The 23,973-nt window shown below is 35.4% G+C and overlaps 1 protein-coding gene across 2 annotated transcripts in view; it reads left to right on the top strand.

The window, feature by feature from the left end:
* Window positions 1-23,973, top strand: part of SLK (STE20 like kinase) — a 62,927-nt gene that overhangs the window by 19,390 nt on the left and 19,564 nt on the right. For both annotated transcript variants that reach the window (XM_023206578.3, XM_023206579.3), the window contains exons 2-12: window positions 4,575-4,739; window positions 6,540-6,588; window positions 6,934-7,083; window positions 13,161-13,233; window positions 13,380-13,574; window positions 14,129-14,210; window positions 15,686-15,814; window positions 16,423-17,781; window positions 19,789-19,919; window positions 20,138-20,261; window positions 22,605-22,784. In XM_023206578.3, coding sequence (XP_023062346.2) covers window positions 4,575-4,739; window positions 6,540-6,588; window positions 6,934-7,083; window positions 13,161-13,233; window positions 13,380-13,574; window positions 14,129-14,210; window positions 15,686-15,814; window positions 16,423-17,781; window positions 19,789-19,919; window positions 20,138-20,261; window positions 22,605-22,784 — 2,637 coding nt within the window. The remainder of the gene's footprint in view (window positions 1-4,574; window positions 4,740-6,539; window positions 6,589-6,933; window positions 7,084-13,160; window positions 13,234-13,379; window positions 13,575-14,128; window positions 14,211-15,685; window positions 15,815-16,422; window positions 17,782-19,788; window positions 19,920-20,137; window positions 20,262-22,604; window positions 22,785-23,973) is intronic.

The raw sequence follows: 23,973 nt of genomic DNA, 5'->3' as shown, positions 1-23,973 counted from the left end.
AATATAGAAAGAAAATAAATTAAGATTTAAAAATTATTCCTGTACTCACCGCCCAGGGAATACCTTCTGTTCAAACAATTTTTTTAGGATATGAAGCCATTATGGAACATTGAGACAACTTATGTTTCCCAGAATCCCTCATTTGTTTATGTAATGTGGCCAAGCTGTATTGATGATTCATGAAAATAAACACAGTGATTTTAGGTGATCATGACTGATATTTGAAATCTTTTTATCAACAGAAGTTATATTTTTAAATTAAGATTGGGTATTTGTTATTCCATTCTTGTTTTTAACATTTGTTTAGTTCAGTGGTCCCCATCCTCTTTGGCACCAGGGACTGGTTTTGTGGAAGGTAACTTTTCCATGGACTGGATGCGGGGATGTTTTGGGGATGATTCAAGTGTGTTACGTTTATTGTTCACTTTATTTCTATTATTATTACATTGTAATATATAATGAAATAATTATACAACTCACCATAATATAGAATCAGTGGGAGCTCTGAGCTTGTTTTCTTGCAACTAGATGTTCCCATCTTGGGGTGATGGGAGACAGTGACAGATCATCAGGTGTTAGATTCTCATAGGGAGCGCATAACCTAGATCCCTCGCATATGCAGTTCATAACAGGGTTCACAGTTCACAATAGAGTTCATGCTCCTCTGAGAAGCTAATGCTGCTGCTGATCTGACAGGAGACAGAGCTCAGGTGGTATTGTGAGCAATGGGGAGTGACTGTAAATACAGATGAAGCTTTGCTCAGTTGCCTGCTGCTCATCTCCTGCTATGCATCCTGGTTCGTAACAGGCCATGGACTGGTACTGGTTTGTGGCCCCGTGGTTGGGGACCCAGGGTTTAGTTATTTCATTAAGCCTTTATGTGAAGAGTTTTTTTTTTCTTTTCTCTGAGACAGAGTCTTGGTCTGTTTCCCAGGCTGGAGTGCAATGGCACAATCTCGGCTCACTGTGACGTCTGCCTCCTGGGTTCAAGCGATTCTTCTGCCTCAGCTTCCCGAATAGTTGGGTTTACAGGCATCCACCACCATGCCTGGCTAATTTTGTATTTTTAGTAGGAATGGGGTTTCACCATGTTGGCCAAGCTGGTCTCGAACTCCTGCCCTCGTGATCCACCTGCCTTGACCTCCCAAAGTGCTGGGATTACAGGTGTGATCCACTGTGCCTGGCCTATGTGAAGAGTTTTTATGCCTTTAGATATTAGGTAGATAAGCTCTTTTTTTTTTTTTTTAAATACTTTATGTCCCAGTTATATTAGTGTAGAGAATAGTGTCACACACTTATAAATATTTATTTCAGTTTTGTTTTTTTAGAGTTTTTTAGAACCAGATCCTGATGAGTAATTATATTATTTTCAAGCAATAATTTGAGGGACTATTCTTTCTAATGTAACTTTTATTACTTATATTAAACCAAATGATATCATTGTTGGTATAATCAATATATGACAGAATTTGTTACTGTGAGGAATTTTAGAGATTATCTAGTGTGAATTATTTTTCTTCCTTCATGCCAACCCATTCACAAGTATAAAAGACACATCTTTAAAATCTCTAGGACATCAGTCAATTAATTTTAGTGGCTGCGTAATTTTCCATTGTAAAACTGTACTGCATGATTTAAGCAGGTTCCTGTTAATGGACATTTAGGCTATTCACTTTTTCCCTATTGCAAATGGTGCTTTGATGAGTATTTTTGTATCTGCATGAGTTCTATTTTATGAAATTATCTCCTTCTGATAAATTCTCAAAAGTGAGATTTAGACATTTATTTATTGAAACATTTATTGTTAACTTTAAAAAATTTAGTATCTGTTTTTAATGTAATAAGTACAGTTTTGCTGAAGTGATGTTAACATATATCATATTGAAATGTCTTACAAAAACAACCTAGTTAGCATTTTAAGATATGATTCCTAACGTTAAAAAATGATCCTGGTATCTACTACATATTTGGAAACCTTTCATTTGTAATAAATGGCGGTGAGAAGTTAACCAAAGAAAGAAAATGGGAAAGTTAAAGTACTAAGAACAGGGAAAAATGACCAAATGATAGAAATATGGGGAGACTGAACAGGGTATAGAGGACACAAAACTTTGCCTCCACCCTCTTAGGGTCCCTGCTGGGCCCGAGAATTAAATTGACACCAGATAGAGTAGAAGAGAAAAGCATAGAAATTTAATGTAAGTTTTATGTGACATGGGAACCCTCAAAAGAAAATGAAGTCAGAGAGAAATGGCAAAACCTACATGCTTTTGTGTTAGGTTGAAAGAAGAGAGGTGATTGTGGAAAAGTAGATATGTTATAGGGGGAGGCTAAAGGAAGACATTTAATTTAACAAGGTCTGTTTGTACATAATTCTCTTGACTATGACTCCCTATCAAAGAATGTTTCTTTTCTCCTGGGATAGAGAAGACATCTTTCACAGGAACATTTTATTTCCTAGTTTCAGGAAGAAAAGGTGGAAGATTAGGATGCCCTTCTTACATCTGCTGTTTTTCAAGTGCCTTTCACTCAAAGTGATCCTTATGTCAAAGTGGCATGTTTGAAGTGGTATATTCTGCCACCCTTCATGGGTAATGATTATGCCTAGTGTTCCATTATTGGAGTGCTAAGCTTGTGGGAGTTTTTTATATCCTACTGCCCAAAGTAATTGCCAAGGTGTGATTTTTCACACACAAAAAAATTTGCAACCTCCAGCATAAATGGGTTAATTTCACAAAAAAAGTTTTTGCAACCTCTGGCATAAATGGATTTCATCCTCCAGCAGAAAGGCCTTTGGAAACAGACCTGGATTTAAATTCTGTTTTGGCCTCTTACTAGCTACATGATCTGGGGAAGCCTTTTAACCCCTCAAAGCTCATTTATATCCTCCTTTAGAGATAATAACATATCATGGGGTTGTTGTGAAGATTAAATAGTAATAGTAATTACAGCTAAGATTTTTGAATCTTTCTATATATGCCAGATACTATATTAAATGTTTATTTGTGTGTTTTTTTTTTTTTTTAACTTGGCAGATATATGTTATCTTAATTCTCATGAACTTGTGAGGTGTAGGTATGAGTAACTTTTACTGATGAGGAAACTAAAAGAGGGATTTTGTAAATTGCCCCAAGCAACACAGCCAATAAGTGGCAAAACCGCCAGAATTTAAATCCTAGTGGTCTGACCCCCCAGAGGCTGTGATTCGAAATGCTGTCCCCTGTGCATGTGAGCCCTTAGTGCAGCGCATAGCCGTAGCATGCACTCATTCATATTTGTGTTTAGGCTGTCTTTTAAAAATAGTGTGTCAAGACAATGAGAAGACAAGCCACAGACTGAGAAAATACTTGCAAGACACATATTTGATAAAGGACAGTTATCCAGAATATGCAAAGAACTCTTAAAACCTAACAATTAGGAAATGAACAGCCCAGTTAAAAAATGGGCAAAAGATTTGAACAGACACCTCACCAAAGATTTGACAAATAAATATATTAAAAGATGCTCAACATCATATGTCATTAGGGAATTGTAAATTGAAAAGATACAAGTACTACTATATAGCTGTTAGACTGGTGAAAGCCATGCTTGCTGGCAACCCCAAATGCTGGTGAGGATGTGGAGCAACAGGAACTCATTCATTGCTGATGTGTATGCAGACTCTCAGCCATTTTGGAAGACAGTTTGGCAGTTTCTTAAAAAACTAAACATACTCTTACCATATGATCCAGCAGTTGTACTCCTTGGTTATTACTCAGATGAGTTGAAAAACATGTCTACACAGAAACCTGCACATACATGTTTATAGAAGCTTTATTCATAATTGCCAAAACTTGGAAACAATCAACATATCCTTAAGTAAGTGAATGGATAAACTGTGGTATATCCAGACAATAGAATATTATTCAGTGCTGAAAAGAAATGAGTTATCAAGCCACGAAGGCATTAAGGAACTATAAATACATATTACTAAGTGAAAGAAGCTAATCAGAAAGGTCTATACATAGTCTGATTCCAAGCATATGACATACCGGAAAAAGCAAACGCAAAACTATGGATACAGTAGAAAGATCAGTGGTTGCCAGGGGTTGGAGGAAGGAGGGGATGAGTAGGCAGAGCACAGAGTATTTTTAGGGCAGTGAAACTGTTCTGTATGATATTATAATGATGGCTACATGCCATTACACATTTGTTGAAACCCATAGATGCAAGAGCAAACTGTAATGTAAACTTTGGACTTGGGGTGATAATGATGTGTTAATGTAGGTTCATCATAGTAACAGATGTATCACTCTGGTGTGCAGTGTGATGGGGGGGAAGGTTATGCATGGGGTATGAGGGAACTTTCTGTACTTTCCACACAATTTTGCTGCGAACCTAAAACTTTCCTTTATCAAATATGTGTCTTGTAAATACTTTCTCAGTCTGTGACTTGTCTTCTCATTCTCTTGACACACTATTTTTAAAAGACAATCTACACATAAATATGAATTGAAAATTAAAATCTATTAAAATAATAAAAAATTAGAAAACGATGCATTTGAAGTGTGACACCTCGATACTTTCATTTTCAGGCCCAGAATAAAGAGACCAGTGTTTTAGCTGCTGCAAAAGTGATTGACACTAAATCTGAAGAAGAACTTGAAGATTACATGGTGGAGATTGATATATTAGCATCTTGTGATCACCCAAATATAGTCAAACTTCTGGATGCCTTCTATTATGAGAACAATCTTTGGGTAAGTATTTTCTCTTGATCTAAAGGGTAGCCAAAATGAGTTAATTGTCCTAAGGAGATGTTTATGAATTGTTAAAACCTATTTTATGCCTTATCTCTTCTATTTAGTTACTTGTGTCACTTGAATGAGAGTTGATCTGCCAATAAAGAGAGTAATAACAAAGTTATTCTCAGCTTCAACAGATGTTCAGATTTGTTTCAGATTGTACAGTTTCATCGTGATTGTTTGACATTGGATCCGGGTGGAAACATTTGGTCCCGGTGGAAACATTTGGTCCGGGTGGAAACATTTGGTTAAGAATAATAAATTTACTAAAATATGAAATTAGATGTCCTTGTTTATAATTTAAATTTAATCATTTAAAAGTTTTAAAAGTTTCTCTTAGAAATTGTTTATAATTTTTTATCCTAAACTTTTTGTAAATCTTATAATAAACTGTAAAATACTAGAAATGTTAAATATTTATATTATCAGGTTCAACTTTAGTGCATGATGTGATGGCTAAAGCTGTGAGTATAAATTCATTTTCAGAAAATATTAAGGCACAAGTAGATATAGAAATAAAACTTTCATATTCATTATAATAATCTGTCAATCACTTGTTCCGTACCAACATTAGTTTAATCAAGAGGGACTTTTTAAAACGGAGCTTCAGTCTTTCTTCCTGAAGGAAGAAGCAAAGTTTTATGAGAGAGAAGAGTAAGTAGTATAAGGAATACCTGACTGGATGCCTAAAGGTCTATATTTTTTTATCCTAGTGCTGCCACTTACGGAACTTGGATAAGTCAGTTAACTTTTATGAGTCTGTTTACTCATCTGTAGGATGAGTAATGATCTGCCTCCCAAATTATTTTCTGAATAATGTAATGAATTTGAATACAATTTCTAATTGGCAAGCACCTGTAAAAAAAGTAAAGCATTATGCTGAGGTAAAAAAGGCAGGAAGCTACCTAATTAGTTAAAGATATGTTATTTTTTAAAATTATAGTTATTATTAATGTGGTGTTTTCTGAAATTATTGTTCAGGGCTGTGGCAGAGTGTTTCCAAAGATTATAATGCAAATGAACCCCCAGACTAGTTAATAAACAGATAAGATCCTTACTTGGGACTGTTGCACAATAAAAATTTAGACAACTGTGAGGGGAAGTTTAGTGGGAGACATAAATGTTAATTAATCAAATAATCACAATAAATATAAAATTACAACTGTGGTAAGGGTTAAGAAGGAAAGGTACATGGTGTTATATCTTACCAGGGAAGTCAAGATAGTCACCTATCAGCAGATAATAATTGAGCTAGGATCTGAAGCTTTTGTATGTATTTCTTCTGGTTTTTTTTTTTTTTTTTTTTTTTTTAGCTAAAAGAAGTCTCTGTATAAATATTTTCAGGATTTAATCCTATTTAATACAGTTTAAAATAACAAATGCATATTTGTTCACTTAAAACACAAGTTGCCTTTAAAAATATAAGTAATAAAATCTTTCATTGGTGACCAAATGGCTATGCAGTACTATACCAAATGAAAATTCTGTACCTGGTAGTTTTAGAGAAGCAGGGACACTAAACATGGCAATGAACAAAAATGCCCATACTTTCAAGATGGGCTTTCTCAAATGTGTATTGTTTGAGATTTGTAACTCTTTTGACAAAATCTTCGTTTAGTATATTGTTTTCATAACCCAGATTATTTGATAGCTATTTCTTTATTTTTTTTGCTAAGCTGAAGAAAAAATACTGAAACTCAAAACTCAGTGTAGTTTTAGACACGTGCTTTTGTTTTTGTTTTTTTTTGCATGCAGATCCTCATTGAATTTTGTGCAGGTGGAGCAGTAGATGCTGTGATGCTTGGTAAATACCTTTTTGTTCTTTATGTTCATATCTTAAACTATACTTAATAAGATTAAAGAATTTCAAACATATATAAATATATTCAAATATATAAGTATTGAGTGAAGTTCAGTAAGTTAAATCAACTCAATTATGTTTTTATATTCTTGGATAATTATAGTAAAATTCTAAAATGAAATGTTGAGCGTGTCAAGAAAGTAATCTTTGTAGATATTTAGTTCTTCTAAAATAAATTCACTGCATATGATCTTTGACAGTGATGATACATACAGAAAGGTATATAGCCTGCTAATATGTTTTCACTGCATAAAAAATAGATTTTTTTTTTTTACTTTCTCCTTATAGAACTTGAGAGACCATTAACTGAGTCCCAAATACAAGTAGTTTGCAAACAAACTTTAGATGCATTGAACTACTTACATGATAATAAGATCATCCACAGAGATCTAAAGGCTGGCAACATTCTCTTTACCTTAGATGGAGATATCAAATTGGGTAAGTTATTCACTTAAATAAAACATTTGAATTTTTACTCTGAAATGTCCCATCTTTGTGTATGTGACTTAATGTGGTTTTATTACTACTTAAATATGTGAAACATGGAGAACTAACTCCATTCTAGTTTTTAAAAAACACTTTCTTGGATACTCATTTTTCTATAATTCCTACGTATCAGCACCTAATTCAATGTTTTAAAAAGAACATAAGAAAGAATGAATTTTTATTTTCAAAAAGGCAAGCTTTTTAAAGACCGGTTTCAAGTTTGTACCCTTAAATTTTTGTATGTAGACTTAATACTTGTAACTGTTTTATGTTTAGAATATAATACAGTATGTAAAGCTGCTAACTCAGTTTTTTTATTTCCAAAGCTCACGTCGAGTGAGGTTTTTCCCCTGTGTTTAGTTTTATATTCTATTTTTATCGATACGGTACATTGACTAAACTAACAAAGTAATCTTAGTTCTGAAGAGAATACCTAAATATAAGGACTAGAATTTTTAATTTTACTCTTTATACTGAGGGAAGAAATGTTACCTTCATAAGAAGAATTAGATGTAGGTTTTATGGAAGTTACAGCCCTCTTTAAATTTACCCAAGATAGGAATTTTTTAAAAAGTCTAGCAATGAAGTCCGAATTTGTATGTTTTGAAAGGCTATTCAAAGGACAAAATATATTCAAAAGCCAAGTTGATGCTAGTGACTATAGTCATTTCACTTTACTTTGTCAAGACATTTAAACAGATGGTATACTAAATTTTATTCTTTTTAATTTTTATTTTTAATGGAGTCTTGCTCTGTTGCTTAGGCTGGAGTGCAGTGATGTGATCATAGCTTACTGCAGCTTTGAACCCCTGGGCTCCAGGAATCCTTCCACCTTATCCTCCCTAATAGCTAGAAGTGCAGGCATGCACCACCACACCTGGCTAAGTTTTAAAATTTTTTTGTAGAGATGAGGTCTTGCTCTGTTGACCAGACTGGTCTTGAATTCCTGGGTGCAAGTGATTCTCCTGCCTTGGGCCTCCCAAAGTGAATTTTAATCTTTTGATTGTGAAATAAATACAGATATAGAAAAGCACACCAGAAATTGTGTAGCTTAACTTTAGTACTTTGTAGACATAGCTTTGTAGTCACTACAAACTTTTTGATCTAGGTAGTGACTACGTATGCCCATGTCAGCCACTGCCCTTCTCTTCTCCACATTTTATCCTGACTTTTATATTATTTCCTTCCTTGTGTTTCTTCATGGCTCAGTCACCCAGTATTCATCTCTAGATGTTAGGGTTTAAACTTGCTGATGTAAAACTTGGGTTTTTGAAGTCTCTTAACTTATAGGCCTTCCCCCATTCCTTTCTTTTATTTATATTATGGCATGTATAATGGGGGGATGAGGGCAATATCACCCACATGGGGGCTAAAATTAGTCCTTTAGGTACCAAAAAAACCTTATACATTACAATGGTTTGCGACCTTCCAAAGGCCCCAGTACGTGAAGAGATATAACATGTATCTGTGGCATTAAAATTTTATGGGAGGAGGAGTGACTTGAAAACAATGTTTAAAATGACTCCTTAGAGGGGCTAATAATGAAAGAAACACTGATCCATGGAACCTGGGCTGTTTGGCCTGTAGTGTTTCCCTCAAACTGCATTTTGCTATTGCATACTCCTGATGATTGAAGTTCCTCTCTGTATTTCCTTCATTTTGGCAGATGAATCCAAAGTTTGATCATTCTCAAGCCTGATCCTTTGGCAAGACTTACAGGTGGTTTTGCATTCTTTCACTGGGAGGCACACCGTGTCTGCTTTGTGCCCCTTTTTTGATGTTGCAGCTATTGAGGCTTAATGCCTACACATCTGTCTTTTGGGGTTGCAAAACGAGTTCCATTATTTTGTTTTCATTATTTTTGATAATGATTTTGATATAAACACCAATTATTTCATTATTTTCATTCATTATAAAATTAGTAATGAAGATAATGACTTGGCTGTCTCTTATCCTCAATTGATGACCAATGTTTTAAAAAATATTGTTTGTTCGTGGATTTAGTTTTATTTGGTGGGTTTCAAATCCATTGCAGTTTTTATTCTTATTGAAGCTCACATTCCATCTTTAGTCAGTGGGGTCTTCTTCGTGTCAGCTTGTTAATCTTCTTAACGACTAGTAATCTTTGATAGCCCACTTGACAGTTCTGAGATGTTTCAGGCTCATCTGTGTATTTTCTGTGTCAGACCTGTAATTAACCATTTCTTTTTTCCTTTTCTTTCTTTTTTTTTTTTTTGAGACAGAGTCTCGCTCTGTTGTCCGGGTTGGAGTGCGGTGACTGATCTCAGCTCACTGCAACCCCCATCTCCTGGGTTCAAGGGATTCTCGTGCCTCAGCCTCCTGAGTAGCTAGGATTATAGGCATGTACCACCATGCCCAGCTAATTTTTGTTTTTTCATAGAGATGAGGTTTCACCATGTTGACCAGGCTGGTCTGGAACTCCTGGCCTGAAGTGATCTGCCCGCCTCAGCCTCCCAAAGGGCTGGAATTATAGATGTGAGCCACTGCACCCCATGTAATTAGCCATTTCTTCGAGAAGCCCTGGTTTCTTTTAAGACCACAATCTGGTGTAAGAGATTTCAAGACCACAATCTGGTGTAAGAGATGCTTACAGTTTTCTTTTTTTTTTTTTTTTTTTTTGAGACGGAGTCTAGCTCTGTCGCCCAGGCTGGAGTGCAGTGGCCGGATCTCAGCTCACTGCAAGCTCCGCCTCCCGGGTTTACGCCATTCTCCTGCCTCAGCCTCCCGAGCAGCTGGGACTACAGGCGCCCACCACCACGCCCGGCTAGTTTTTTGTATTTTTTAGTAGAGACGGGGTTTCACCGTGTTAGCCAGGATGGTCTCGATCTCCTGACCTCGTGATCTGCCCGTCTCAGCCTCCCAAAGTGCTGGGATTACAGGCTTGAGCCACCGCGCCCGGCCTGCTTACAGTTTTCTATATAGGCCATTGTTCTAGGACTTTTCAAAGGACAGAGCTAGACCCCTCATGAATTCATGTATATTTCCTATTCAAATTCGGGATAAAGGTTTTTAAAATCTAACTTCTGTAATACATGTGCATCTCCTTTCTTCTATATTGAGAGTTCTGGTTCTCAAGGACATTGATAGGTTTAGGATACCTCATAATTCATTTTAACTCTCATTTCTGTTTTTAATGCTCACCACCATTCCTTATGTTGATGTGTCTTTGGTCATGTTGGTTATCTGAAGCTCAGCTTTTGGTAGATTCCTCTGAAAAGGGCTCTCTGAATTCTTACGTAGTGATAACAGTTGTACCCTTATACTTCAAGGTTAGTTTTGCTGGATAACAGATCCTTGGCACACATTTCTTTCCTTCAGCATCTGAAATATGTTACTTTGTTTTCTTCAGTCATGAAGTGTTGCTGTTGAAAAGTCTGATAATCTGAATTTCTTCTCCATTGGAAGTCATGTGCTCTTTTTGCTTAGATGCTGAAACTTTTTTTTTTTTAAGATCAGTAGTTTGACCAGTCTTTTCTAATAAATATTATACTCTTATAATATTCAAGTGCTTTCTTCCCCTCCCTCTGCCCCCCCAGGAAGGTTTTCTGGAGTTACAGATCTGAACATTTGTTCCATTCCTTTGCATTGACTTGCTTCTTTAGAGATGTTTATTGTTTGTTTGTTGGGTCTTTGCCTATTGTCCATACTGGTAACTGTTTCTCAAGTCCTTTTTTAGCTTGCTTTCTTTTTTATTGTAGGAAAATATACACAACATAAAATTCACCTTTTTGATCATTTTTAAGTGTATATTTCTGTGGTGTTAAGTACATTCCCATTATCATACAACCATTACCATCACCTATCTCCATACCTCTTTTCATCTGGCAGCAGTTAAAGTCCATACCCATTAAACACTTAGTCCCCATTTTCCACTCCTCCCAGCTTCTGGCACCCACCATTCTGCTTTCAGTTTCTATGATTTTGACCACTCTAGGTATATACTTATGTGGAATCATACAACATTTGTCCTTTTGTGGCTGGCGTATTTTACTTACCATAATGTTCTCAAGGTTCGTCCATGTTGTAGCATATTTCACAATGTCTTCCCCTTTTGAGACTGAATAATATGCCATTGTATGTATGTAACACATTTTGTTTATCCATTTATCCGTCAGTGGGCACTTGGGTTGCTTTCACTTTTTGGCTGTTGTGAATAATACTGCTATGAATGTTGGTGTACAAATGTCTGTCCTACTCCCTGCTTTTAATTCTTTTGAGTATGCACCCAGAAGTGGGAATTGCTGAATCATATGGTAATTCTGTTTAATTTTTTTGAGGGACCACCATGCTGTTCTGCATAGCAACTGCACCATTTTACATTTCTAACAGAAATGTGCAAGTCTTCCAGTTTCTCTACATGCTTGTCAACACTTTTTTTTTCTATGCTTTTTAAAAAATAATAGCCATCCTACTGGGTGTGAAGTGGTAATGGGTATGAATTTGTTGCATTATTTGCTCTTGCTTTCCCTAGTTTAGCCTTTGTTTCTAAAGTGATTTTTTTCTTAATTTTAAATTTTTTTCTTGAGTTCTGTTACCTTTCAGAATTTTTCTAATTCTGACTTACATGGCTCTTTAGTTTCATCATCTTTTTTTTTTTTTGAGACGGGGTCTTGCTCTGTCGCCCAGACTGGAGTGCAGTGGTGCGATCTTGGCTCACTGCAAGCTCCGCCTCCTGGGTTCATGCCATTGTCCTGCCTCAGCCTCCCGAGTAGCTGGGACTACAAGCGCCCGCCACCACGCCCGGCTAATTTTTTTGTATTTTTTTAGTAGAGACGGCGTTTCACCATGTTAGCCAGGATGGTCTCGATCTCCTGACCTTGTGATCCGCTCGCCTTGGCCTCCCAAAGTGCTGAGATTACAGGCATGCGCCACTATGCCCGGCCTGTTTTTCATCATTCTTGAAAGTCTCCTAGCTTAATTCGAAATGGGATGTTATAGTTTTGATCAATTTTGGGGAATTTTTTTTGGTAAATATATTGAAATTTTATTTGAATATAGGGACAAACTTGTGTAAAATAATGTGTACCTTAAAAATAAATATACTGAAGGTTTAGGAATTCTAAAATAATATTTAGTTAGTTGACAATTAAAATATTTGTAATTTCTGTTTTATTAATTTACAAATACTTCCAGAGAACCTTCCATTTCTGCAACACAGATATATAGAACAATCTTATCCCTAAGAACCATATAATAGATAAAAGTAATTCAGGCAGAATTGCATGACCTTTGAGGGTTCTACAACAAAAACGACAAAGGTTAGAATTGTGAATATGGCTAATAGTAGCTACCATTTATTGAGTGTATACTCTGTGCTAGGCATGAGCATCAAATACTGAATTTTTGGTATTCAACTTTGAGAATTGTGGTGTCAAATGTGGAACTTAAAAATTTGTGCATTTACGGCATGAGGTAAATTATGCAACAATACCAATTTTATGTTACTGTTAATGTTGTCTGAACTCTAAGCTGAAAAGGTGGGATTAACAACTGAAAAAGCTGTAATGTTACTGTTCTGTATAATTTAAATCAGAAAACATAAGGTTCCCAGTTTTTTCTTGGCAATATGATTTTATGAGGAAGTTAGCAAGACATACACTGTCATAAAGGTTGCTTTAGTTTAATTTCTATTTTTCACACTATAGAAAAAATGTTAATGACTCTTAATTTAATTGTGCCACATAGCACTAGTTGGCATTTGTTTTTGAAGTGGATAGACTGGTCTGCTTTTAGAGTTACCATTTTTTAATTTTCAATTTTGAAGGATTTGTCATCTGAAGACATGGTGGTATTAAATGTATTGATAATGGGATCTTTAGCAGCTTTTTTTGGGAGGTGGTAGAAAGAGATAGTCAAGATTAAGATGGGAGAGACATTTTTTTCTTTCTGTTTTACTTTTTATTGTAAGATTGGCCTTATTAAAGACTTAAAATGCTTTTTTCTCCCCATTGAATACAATGAACAATGCTTAAAAGTTCTCATTAATGCTTTTGTGTGATTATTTCAAGCGGATTTTGGAGTATCAGCTAAAAACACGAGGACAATTCAAAGAAGAGATTCCTTTATTGGTACACCATATTGGTATGTATTCAGTTTTATGAATTTATAGTATTAGTCATGTCAGCAGTTACAATAACTCATTAATTTTGTCCACATAATTGATTATACCATGTGGTTTGCAGTCACTGTTATTAAACATGTTAACTTTTAATTATCTGTCTTCATAGGATGGCTCCTGAAGTAGTCATGTGTGAAACATCTAAGGACAGACCCTATGACTACAAAGCTGATGTTTGGTCCCTCGGTATCACTTTAATAGAAATGGCTGAGATAGAACCACCTCATCATGAATTAAATCCAATGCGAGTGCTGCTAAAAATAGCAAAATCTGAGCCACCTACATTAGCACAGCCATCAAGATGGTAAAAATATTATTTAAAAAGCTTAATAAGAAACAAACGATATTAGGAAGCAAAACTTGATGTTACATTTTCACAATTTTCCAAGAGTATTTAAAATTGGGTACATGGTACGAAGATTATATGAATTAGAAAATTGATTTTTGGTATATTTCTCTTAAGGACCATTAAATATCTTTGAGCTCACTTTTCCCATATATCTGAAAATATGAGTGATTTGAGTTTTGCATGAGAAAGGTATTTTCTGTACTATGAGGAAGTGAGGCATATAGATTGATCTATATTTGTGAAATTTATTAGAAATTTTTTGCTTTTTGGCATACTCGTGAGTATATGGCTATGTCTCAGTGATTATGTACCTACTTACATATATGTCTAACATGTATTTACAAATGAGTAAGTTTTATAAAATCTTAATAGTCTTATTAACTAGTTTTTTAAATGTTGAATTAATACTATTACATAATGAAACTTAAGCATAACTTATCAAAGAGTTTTGTTTGATTTGATTAACAAGAAAGTAAAATAGAATGTTACTGTTAAAATTTATTTTGAAGGTCTTCAAATTTTAAGGACTTTCTAAAGAAATGCTTAGAAAAGAATGTGGATGCTAGGTGGACTACCTCTCAGCTACTGCAGGTAAGAGAGTATGACAACAGCAAATAATATAATTATTTTAACATCTCTGTAAGAATATAATTTCATATTCAGTGTGCTTTCTTTCCACTTCAGTTTTCCTGTGGAGAGCCAAAATGGCAGTAGTTACTATTTGCTTTACAAAATAAACGCTGCTGTTACCAACAGGCATTTAGCTTAAACATTATTCCTCCTGTGCTTTTTTGATTCAGTTTAATTGTTCTTTTCATTTTGGTAGTTATTTCCATTATGTCTCTCCAATTACTAGAAAGCAAGCTCCTTGGGGACGGGGGCCGTGAACTAATTAATTAAAAAATGTCTGTAAATAGTAAATATTGTTGACTTTAAAAAAATGTTGCTAAAGTGATTGGGTAAATTTAATTTTGCTTTATAGAAGGACTACTTGTAATATATTAAATAAAAATTTGTCAATTACTTTTATAGGTGGGCAAATAAAATGACAAATCTTGAGGCAGTTACTGTTAGGTTGAGTTATTATGTAACTCCATCATAGTGTTTTAGGTTGACCTATTTATCTGGGGGAATAAAGCAGAAAAAATTTGCTTTGTTGTGTGCAGCAAGTATACCCCTGGAACACACTTTCTATTATTTTGTTACCCCACACTTGAAGCCCTTAGTCTGTGATAGACACTGTTAAATGTTGAGTATACAAAGATGAATAAAATGTCTTCTTAGTCTCAAGAATTTTAGAACCATGTCAAGAATACAGGTGTTTGTAGATACTTTTAACAGAACTCTAAAGATTTTTATAATTTTGAGGCTTTGATAGGCTTTATAGAGGTGGATACTTTTTAAGAAGTAATAATGAGGCCAGGTGTAGTGGCTCATGCCTGTAATCCCAGCACTTTGGGAGGCTGAGGCGGGTGGATCACCTGAGGTCATGAGTTCCAGACCAGCCTGGCCAATATAGTGAAACCCAGTCTCTACTAAAAATACAAAAATCAGCTGGGCATGGTAGTGCATGCCTGTAATCTTACCTACTCGGGAGGCTGAGGCAGGAGAATCACTTGAATCTGGAAGATGGAGATTGCAGTCAGCCAAAATCGTGCCACTGTACTCGAGCCTTAGTGATAGAGTGAGACTCTGTCTCAAAAAAAAAAAAAAAGGGAAGTAATAATTTAGTGACCTGAAGTTTGCTTTAAATTTCAGTTAAAATTTTTGATTATGAAATTTTCAAACATACAGAAAGTACATGTACCTACTACCCAGATATAACAATTCTTATCATTTTTGACAAATTTGCTTCAGATTCTTAAAAATGTACAGATCCAGTTCTAGGCAGTCCCTGCTATTGCTCAAGCCCCCTCTCCTCTTTCTTTCTCAGATGTAGCATTATCTGAAGTTGTCTGTCGTTTTCCTGCCCACATGTTCGTATTTTTACCACGTAAGAATGTGTGTTTGAAACTTAGTTTAGTAGTATTCCGGTTGTTGAGTATGCTGTTTTTAATGTTCAATAGCATCCTTTTGTTACTGTTGATTCCAACAAACCCATCCGAGAACTGATTGCAGAGGCAAAGGCTGAAGTAACAGAAGAAGTTGAAGATGGCAAAGAGGAAGATGAAGAGGAGGAAACAGAAAATTCTCTGGTCAGTATTTAGGAAAGAAATTTCATTTAGTTAATTTTTAGAGTTGGGTTTTGAGGTGTAGTTGTACCTGTATCTAAGGATTGATGGGCGGCAATACAAAATCTTTAAATTTAGACCTGAAGATTAGTAGCAAGGTTGCTCCTTGCTGCACATTTTTGTTACATTTCCTTTTTTTTTTTTTGAGATGGAGCCTCGCTCTGTCACCCAGGTTGGAGTGCAGTGGTCACCACAACTGCTGCCTCCCGGTTTCAAGTGATTCTCTTGCCTCAGCCTCCTGAGTAGCTGGGACTACAGGTGTGTGCCACCATGTCCAACTAATTTTTGTATTTTTAGTAGAGAGGGGGTTTTACCATGTTGGCCGGGCTAGTCTCGAACTCCTGACCTCAAGTGATCCTCCCTCCTCGGCCTCCCAAAGTGCTGGGATTATAGGTGTGCAACACTGCACCTGGCCCATTTTTGTTATATTTCTTATGAGAAGAATTGTTAATTCTTTAAATTCAGCAACATTCACTGAATAAAGATCTTAAATCATTGTATGTCTGTAAACATTGTTTTGGTCACTCTTAGGGTCGTGTTTTAACATTAAAAATATATTAAATCTTTTTTAGCCAATACCTGCAAGTAAGCGTGCATCTTCTGACCTTAGTATCGCCAGCTCTGAAGAAGATAAACTTTCACAAAATGCTTGTATTTTGGAATCTGTCTCAGAAAAAACAGAACATAATAACTCTGAAGATAAACTCAACAGCAAAATTCTTAATGAAAAACCTACCACTGATGAACCTGAAAAGGCTGTGGAGGACGTTAGTGAACATATTACCGATGATCAATTAGAAGCAATGACTGAACTCCATGACAGAACAGCAGTAATCAAGGAGAATGAGAGAGAGGAGAAGAGGCCCAAGCTTGAAAATCTGCCTGACACAGAAGACCAAGAAACTGTGGACATTAATTCAGTCAGTGAAGGAAAAGAGAATAATATAATGATAACCTTAAAAACAAGTATTGGACATAATCTAAAATCTGAGGAAGAAAAGGATCAGGAAAAGCAACAGATGTTTGAAAATAGGCTTACAAAATCTGAAGAAATTAAAGATACTATTTTGCCAACAGTAGATTTAGTTTCTCAAGAGACTGGAGAAAAAGAGGCAAATATTCAGGCAGTTGATAGTGAAGTTGGGCTTCCAAAGGAAGACACCCAAGAGAAATTGGGGGAAGACGACAAAACTCAAAAAGATGTGGTCAGCAATACAAGTGATGCGATAGGAACATATGAGGCAGCAGATGTGGCTCAGAAAGCAGATGAAGACAGTGCTGAGGATACGCAGAGTAATGATGGGAAAGAAGTGGTCGAAGTAGGCCAGAAATTAATTAATAAGCCCATGGTGGGTCCTGAGGCTGGTAGTACTAAGGAAGTTCCTATTAAAGAAATAGTTGAAATGAATGAAATAGAAGAAGGCAAAAATAAGGAACAGGTAATAAACAGTTCAGAGAACATAATGGATGTCAATGAGGAACCAGGAACAACTGAAGTTAAAGAAATTACTGAGTCAAGTATCACTGAAGAAACAGAGGTCAGAAGTGTGGTAGCTGATACCGACCAAAAGGCTTTAGTAAGTGAAGTCCAGGATGCTTCTAAAGTCACTACTCAGATAGATAAAGAGAAAAAAGAAATTCCGATGTCAATTAAAACAGAGCCTCAAGTCACTGCAGTTTCACAGCCCAGTGAACCTCAGCCTGTTCTAATACCTAGTATTAATATCAACTCTGACAGTGGAGAAAATAAAGAAGAAATAGGTTCTTTATCAAAAACTGAAACTATTCTGCCACCAGAATCTGAGAATCCAAAGGAAAATGATACTGATTCAGGCACTGGTTCCACTGCTGATACTAGCAGCATTGACTTGAATTTATCCATCTCTAGCTTCCTAAGTAAAACTAAAGACAGTGGATCAATATCTTTACAAGTAAGTGTGCATGAGTCATTGTTTGGAATTTCCTTTGTCATTTTCTCAATTCAGAGTTTATGTGAAATTGATGTCTTGAAAATAAAACAGCATTAAATCAATGTAGTATTAACCGTATAAATTCTTATAGCCTATGAAAGCAATTAAAAGAACTAAGGAGATTCTGGATGTAATCTTTAAGTTTTGTGGTAGGATCTACCTACTTTTGCAAATCTGATGCAGATAAACAGTGTAATATGGTTGCTTGGTGTGATTAGGTTCTTTTATTGGACATATCTAGATGCAACATTAGCAAGAATCAACAATATATGAGAGAATTAGAAATGGAAAGAATGATCTCTTTTTAAGCATATTTAGGGTATAAATAATCCTTGATTTACCATTGGCCCATGCCGTCACAGACATTGCTACTGCCATGAGAACCATTGTGGGGAAAACAAAACAAACACTACAGCCCAGAACATGTGGAGCTTTGAGTGTAATTCTCAAATCTTAGTGTGGTTAGGAGTTACTAGGGGCTATGTAGAAGTCTGGAATGGGTCCCAAGAATCAGTATTTGTAGCAAAAGATCCCACAGAATTCTGATGCAGGTGATCCCTGGGCCACCCCTTGGAGAATACTTCTTAGACCCTCTGGGTTGATGGTAGCAGAAGAGAAGACAGAAGAGCAGAAACAACCTAGGAAAACTGACTTAGATGGATCTCCAGGGCATGAGTGATCAGTCTGCCTGTCAGCCCCAAATGATTACATGTATTCTTTTTTCAGTTTGCTTTCTTTCACTGACTGAAATCACCACCACTCTGAAATTCATTCACTGACTTAATAGCCTCTTTTAAAAATGCAAATAACTTGTATAAGAATGAAGGAGATATTAATTATTGAACTTTTAGTAGGAGCTGAAGAAATGTGAAGTTTGGAGGTTAAGGTGTAGGTAGATGTATTTTTTGGAGTGTGCTCTCTTTAGATTTTAAAGGAATCCTGGGCAGGATACTGTAGTCCTGGACTCAGGAAGAAGAGCATGAGGATCCTGGAACCCTGGAGAAGAGAACAGTAAGAGGAGAGGATGCAGAAAGGTGATTGGAAGGTGCCATAGAGAAAATATTTAAAAATCAGATGCATTTTGAGTTTAGTATTTTCACATTCCATTTTTGCTCCCTCTGCCTTCTAACTCTTTCTTCTATATCAAAACCCAGGAAGTATCTGCCCTGAACACTTAATTTGTTTACCAGAATGTATTTGTAGGAGTCTTATATGTCTGTTATTTCTGTTTGCATTTAAATGTTTTTGGATACCAAATGAGGAATGAAGAGTTTAGTCTTGATAAAGAATTTTAGGCCATAGCTAGCAGCCAAATCTGGTACTTTTGGGATGCAGTGGAGGCACTGTCTTTGTAGTAACCCTAAAATCATACATGTATCTCTGGCCTTGAGATAGAGGGAGGGGCTGTTGATATTATTGTTACTGATTAAGTAGATTTTGATTCCCAGTGCTGGCAGTGTTTAAAAATTACCGGAGAGCTTTTTCAAAAAATAGATTTCCGGCTACCCCCAGACCTGTCAGTCTAGATTTTTTTAAGAGATGAGCCCCACAAATTCATTTTTAATTGTTTTGTCAGTGAAAAAGCAGAGATATCTGAGAAACTACAAAGTGAAAAGATGAAAAGAGAACATGTAAAAGTTCTACTGATTAACTATGTGAATTGCTCATGATCACTTGTGCCTAATTATAATGTGTCATAAAAGCTATACATGCAAATGAAGAAAATGCATACCTGGAAAAAATTTGATTTCATCTGTGAAGACGTGTGTAAGTCAGATGACGTTTAAGGTGTTATAACTGGTTCCACAGATGAGTCTGCTGCTTTATATTTATACTTTCTATGTGTAGTCTGCATGGCTGCTCAGTTGTTTTGTCTTAAGAAAGAAAGAAATGTTAAAAGAAGAAGAAAATGTTTCCTACCTCCAGTATTCCCTGTACAAAGCCTAACTAAAATAAAATCTCTCTCAGGAAACAAGAAGACAAAAGAAAACACTGAAGAAAACACGCAAATTTATTGTTGATGGTGTAGAAGTGAGTGTAACAACGTCAAAGATAGTTACAGATAGTGATTCCAAAACTGAAGAATTGCGGTTTCTTAGGTGAGTAGAGAAGCAATGTAATTAAAACTGGTATGTGACTTCTTTTCAGTCTCTGAAAAGTCAGAAGAATAGAGAAACAAAGGTAAATTATTGGCTAATTTGTTATTATTCTTTTACTACCGTTACACTTGAAAGAAAATTTTTAAAGTTAAAAAAAAAAGCATTTCAGAAGTGTAATTTTTGCTGTCTTCTCTGTCATTACCATTAAATTTTGTCAGACGTCAGGAACTTCGGGAATTAAGATTTCTTCAGAAAGAAGAGCAAAGAGCCCAACAACAGCTCAATAGCAAACTACAGCAACAACGAGAACAAATTTTCCGGCGCTTTGAGCAGGAAATGATGGTAAAGTCTGATTTTTATATCATTTTATACACTTTTGTGTTAATAATGACATTTAGTGCAAAAAAAAAAAAAACAGGTTACAGAACTTGTTCTCTGATTGCCAGATTTCTGTAGCTTTGTGATTTATTTCTGGCATTTTTATCGTTTTGGTGTTATGGATGCCTTTTATTGATTTATTCTTTTTTCTTGAAAGGATTTTCTGTCCTAGTCTACCTCAAGCTGTTTATGGTATGATGGGTTGTTTTATTTTTCTCTCATGAAAACTTAAAATCATGAAGTCAGTGAACAACTTTCCTAGATTTGCCTATTGCTGAATAATTTTTCAGTGCCCTAATTAGATTTTTCAGGTTTGGAATCCAAGATTTTAAGCCAGTTTAGAGCAGTTGCCTTCAAACCTAGATGAGCAGTAGGACTCCTCAGGGGCTTTTTAAAAATGTGCTTTATTCTCTGGCTTCTACAGTTAAGCCTCCACATCTCTCTTTCCTGCTGCTAGAGGAAATAGTGCTTACTAGTCCCAGGTAGCTGTCACTGAGTCCTTCAGTTTTTGCCTTGTGTCCAAAGTTGGAAAAGGAATTAATAATGTAATATAAAATTTTTGTAATTTATGTTGACTATCTGCCTTAATGTAGGTTAGAAAAAGTATCATTTGAAATGTTATAGTACTCATGTTTTGAATATAGTCCTTGTGTTGACTTATAATTTTAATTGATAAAGATTGTTTTGTGTAATTAGCCAGGTGCGGTGGCGGGCACCTGTAGTCCCAGCTACTTGGGAGGCTGAGGCAGGAGAATGGCGTGAACCCGGGAGGTGGAGCTTGCAGTGAGCCGAGATGGCACCACTGCACTCCAGCCTGGGCGACAGAGTCGGACTCCGTCTCAAAAAAAAAAAATTTTTTGTGTGTGTGTGAACTGTGGATTGTTGATTACATGAGCTGGATCATAACTGAGATTTCCTAAGAAAATAATGAACTTTTGTTCTCATTGAGTGTTTTTATAGTACTTATATTGTTTTCCAAAACCTTGTAAAATCTGTATTTCTCCCCCACCATACTTTCTGAAATGTTTTTTTCAGTTTTTTTAAAAAGAAAATACACATTACAAATAAGTAACTATACCTGTATTCAAAAACAGTGTTACTGAGTATTATATAAACAGGAGTCTTGTTGAAAGAGTAGATTTATAATTCCAAAAGATCTATTCCAATAGAATAAGATGTTTATTGTAAGAATCTTAATGTGGAAGAGTAAATCTGAAAATGACAAGTAATCTTATTATTAAATAGTAGTGATATTATTAATAGTATTATTAAAGTAGACTTCAAATAAGCCCTTTGATTTATCAAAAATTTTATTGGATAAATATTGAAATTTTTCTAATTTGCTTTACTACTTCACAACAATTGGCTATTCTTCTGGATAATCTAAAAACTTTGAACATTCTGCTAGTATAATAGAAAACAAATTTTGGGTCGGACGCAGTACCTTACACCTGTAATCCTGGCACTTTGGGAGGCCGAGGTGGGCAAATCACTTGAGGCCAGGAGTTCGAGACCAGCCTGGCAAACATGGTAAAACCCTGTCTCTACTAAAAATACAGAAAACGTAGCTAGGGAGGGTGTCACATGCCTGTAATTCCATCTACTCAGGAGGCTGAGGCGTGAGAATCATTTGAATCTGGGAGGCAGAGGTTGTAGTGAGCAGAGATTGCGCCACTGTACTCCAGTCTGGGTGACAGAGGGAGATCCTGTCTCAAAAAGAAAAAACAAACAAACAAACAAACAAAAAACAGAAAAGGAAAAGAAAAAAAAAGAAGACCAGGCACAGTGGTTCATGCCTGTAATACCAGTATTTTGGGAGGCTAAGGCAGGAGGATTACTTGAGCCCAGAAGTTTAAGACCAACCTAGGCAACATAGTGATAGCCCCATCTCTCCAAAAAAAAAAAAAATAAAATAAAATATATATATATATATATATAAAGATAAGCTGGTCATGGTGGCGTGCACCTGTAGTCCCAGCTACTTGGGAGGCTGAAGCAGGAGGATTGTTTGAGCCTAGGAGGCTGAGGCGGCAGTCAACTGTGATTGTGCAACTGCACTCCAACCTGAGTGACAGAATGAGACCCTCTCTAATAAATAAATAAAATAGAAAAAAATTTTCCATGTTAGAAAAAAATGAACTCATTTTTTTGAGAATTTTCATAACATATTTTAGTGCATTTGACTTTTTATTGTAAAGATTATAGCACATTACTAAATTTAAATACTAGTTGTGTTCTCTTAGGAAACATCTTTAAGGAGTTAATATGGGTGATGGAAAAATTATCTTGAGCTATATTGTTTTACAGAGTAAAAAGCGACAATATGACCAGGAAATTGAGAACCTAGAAAAACAGCAGAAACAGACTATCGAACGCCTGGAACAAGAGCACACAAATCGCTTGCGAGATGAAGCCAAACGCATTAAAGGAGAACAAGAGAAAGAGTTGTCCAAATTTCAGAATATGCTGAAGAACCGAAAGAAGGAGGTAAGTGTACACCACTGTTTTTAATTACTAAAGCTTTTATTTTTATTTTTTAAATTGTTTTAAGACTATCTAAGGAATTAGGAATACGAATAATACTTGATAGTTAAATAGCACTCATTCATTCTTTCATTTGGTCTTCTCAGCAGTTATATAGAGTTGTAATAAGGTCAGTCATTATTCTCATTTTACTGCCAAGAAAACTGGAGTAAGAGAGATTTTAGTGACCTGTTCACAGACTACCCCTAAATGTCCAGCTAAACCTTGAATCAAGTCTTCAAACTGAGTTTAATCCATTTTCCAGTCTACCATTGTCCTTAATGCAACACATTTAAGTCCTTATACAAAAGTATTTTTTAGAAAACTTACTATGTTGTGTTTGCCAGTGGCAGCAGTAATTCATTTTATTATTTATAAGTTGTCATCTTTAATTCATACTTTTAACAATTTTGTTTGTTGATTAGCTTCATTGCCTTTCATGGATATTGTGCCAAACAAAAGCTGAATAACCTGAAATTTGACATGCTACCTATAACCATCAAATTGTGAGGTACTTTGAAGAACTAGAAGTGGAACATATCTGTAAAGTCATTTGATTAGAATGAGTTTTTTCATTGTTTCCTGAAACTGTTTCATTTTGTTATAGAATCTGTTTGCAGTGTAACAGATTGTCATTGCTTCAGAAGGAAGGTTTACATATTAGCATCTCTTTTTGTCCCAAATTAAAACTAAAAGAGCTTTACATGTAGGTAATTTTCCGAGATAATTTTATGATTTATTAACATCTTCAGTATAGGAAGAGGATTTGCCTTTTCATGATATAAAAGACACCAGAGACAATGATTATGATCAACTTTATTAGGGTTGGAACAAACAGAAACCTCAGCCAAACTAATAAATGCATTTTCACTTTTGTTATACATCTCAAATACCCAGATTCATTGACTTTAACATTTAAATTGAGAAGAAAATTGAATGTCATATTGCTGAATCTTAAGGATTTGCTTTGAAAAGGATAGAGTCAAACATTAATACAGTGATTTTATGATTTCTTTAGATAAAGATGAATGAAATGATATGTAATTTTGTTTGATGTGGCTTCCATTTCTAAAGATCACTATTATTACTATTTCTTATGTTTTATGTAGAATTGCTGTATATACTGTTAGGTATGACATTACTGGGGCCGCAT

The sequence above is a fragment of the Piliocolobus tephrosceles genome, chromosome 9 (assembly GCF_002776525.5).
Source record: "Piliocolobus tephrosceles isolate RC106 chromosome 9, ASM277652v3, whole genome shotgun sequence".
Lineage (NCBI taxonomy): Eukaryota > Metazoa > Chordata > Mammalia > Primates > Cercopithecidae > Piliocolobus > Piliocolobus tephrosceles.
This window is presented reverse-complemented; position numbering and strand designations above follow the sequence as displayed.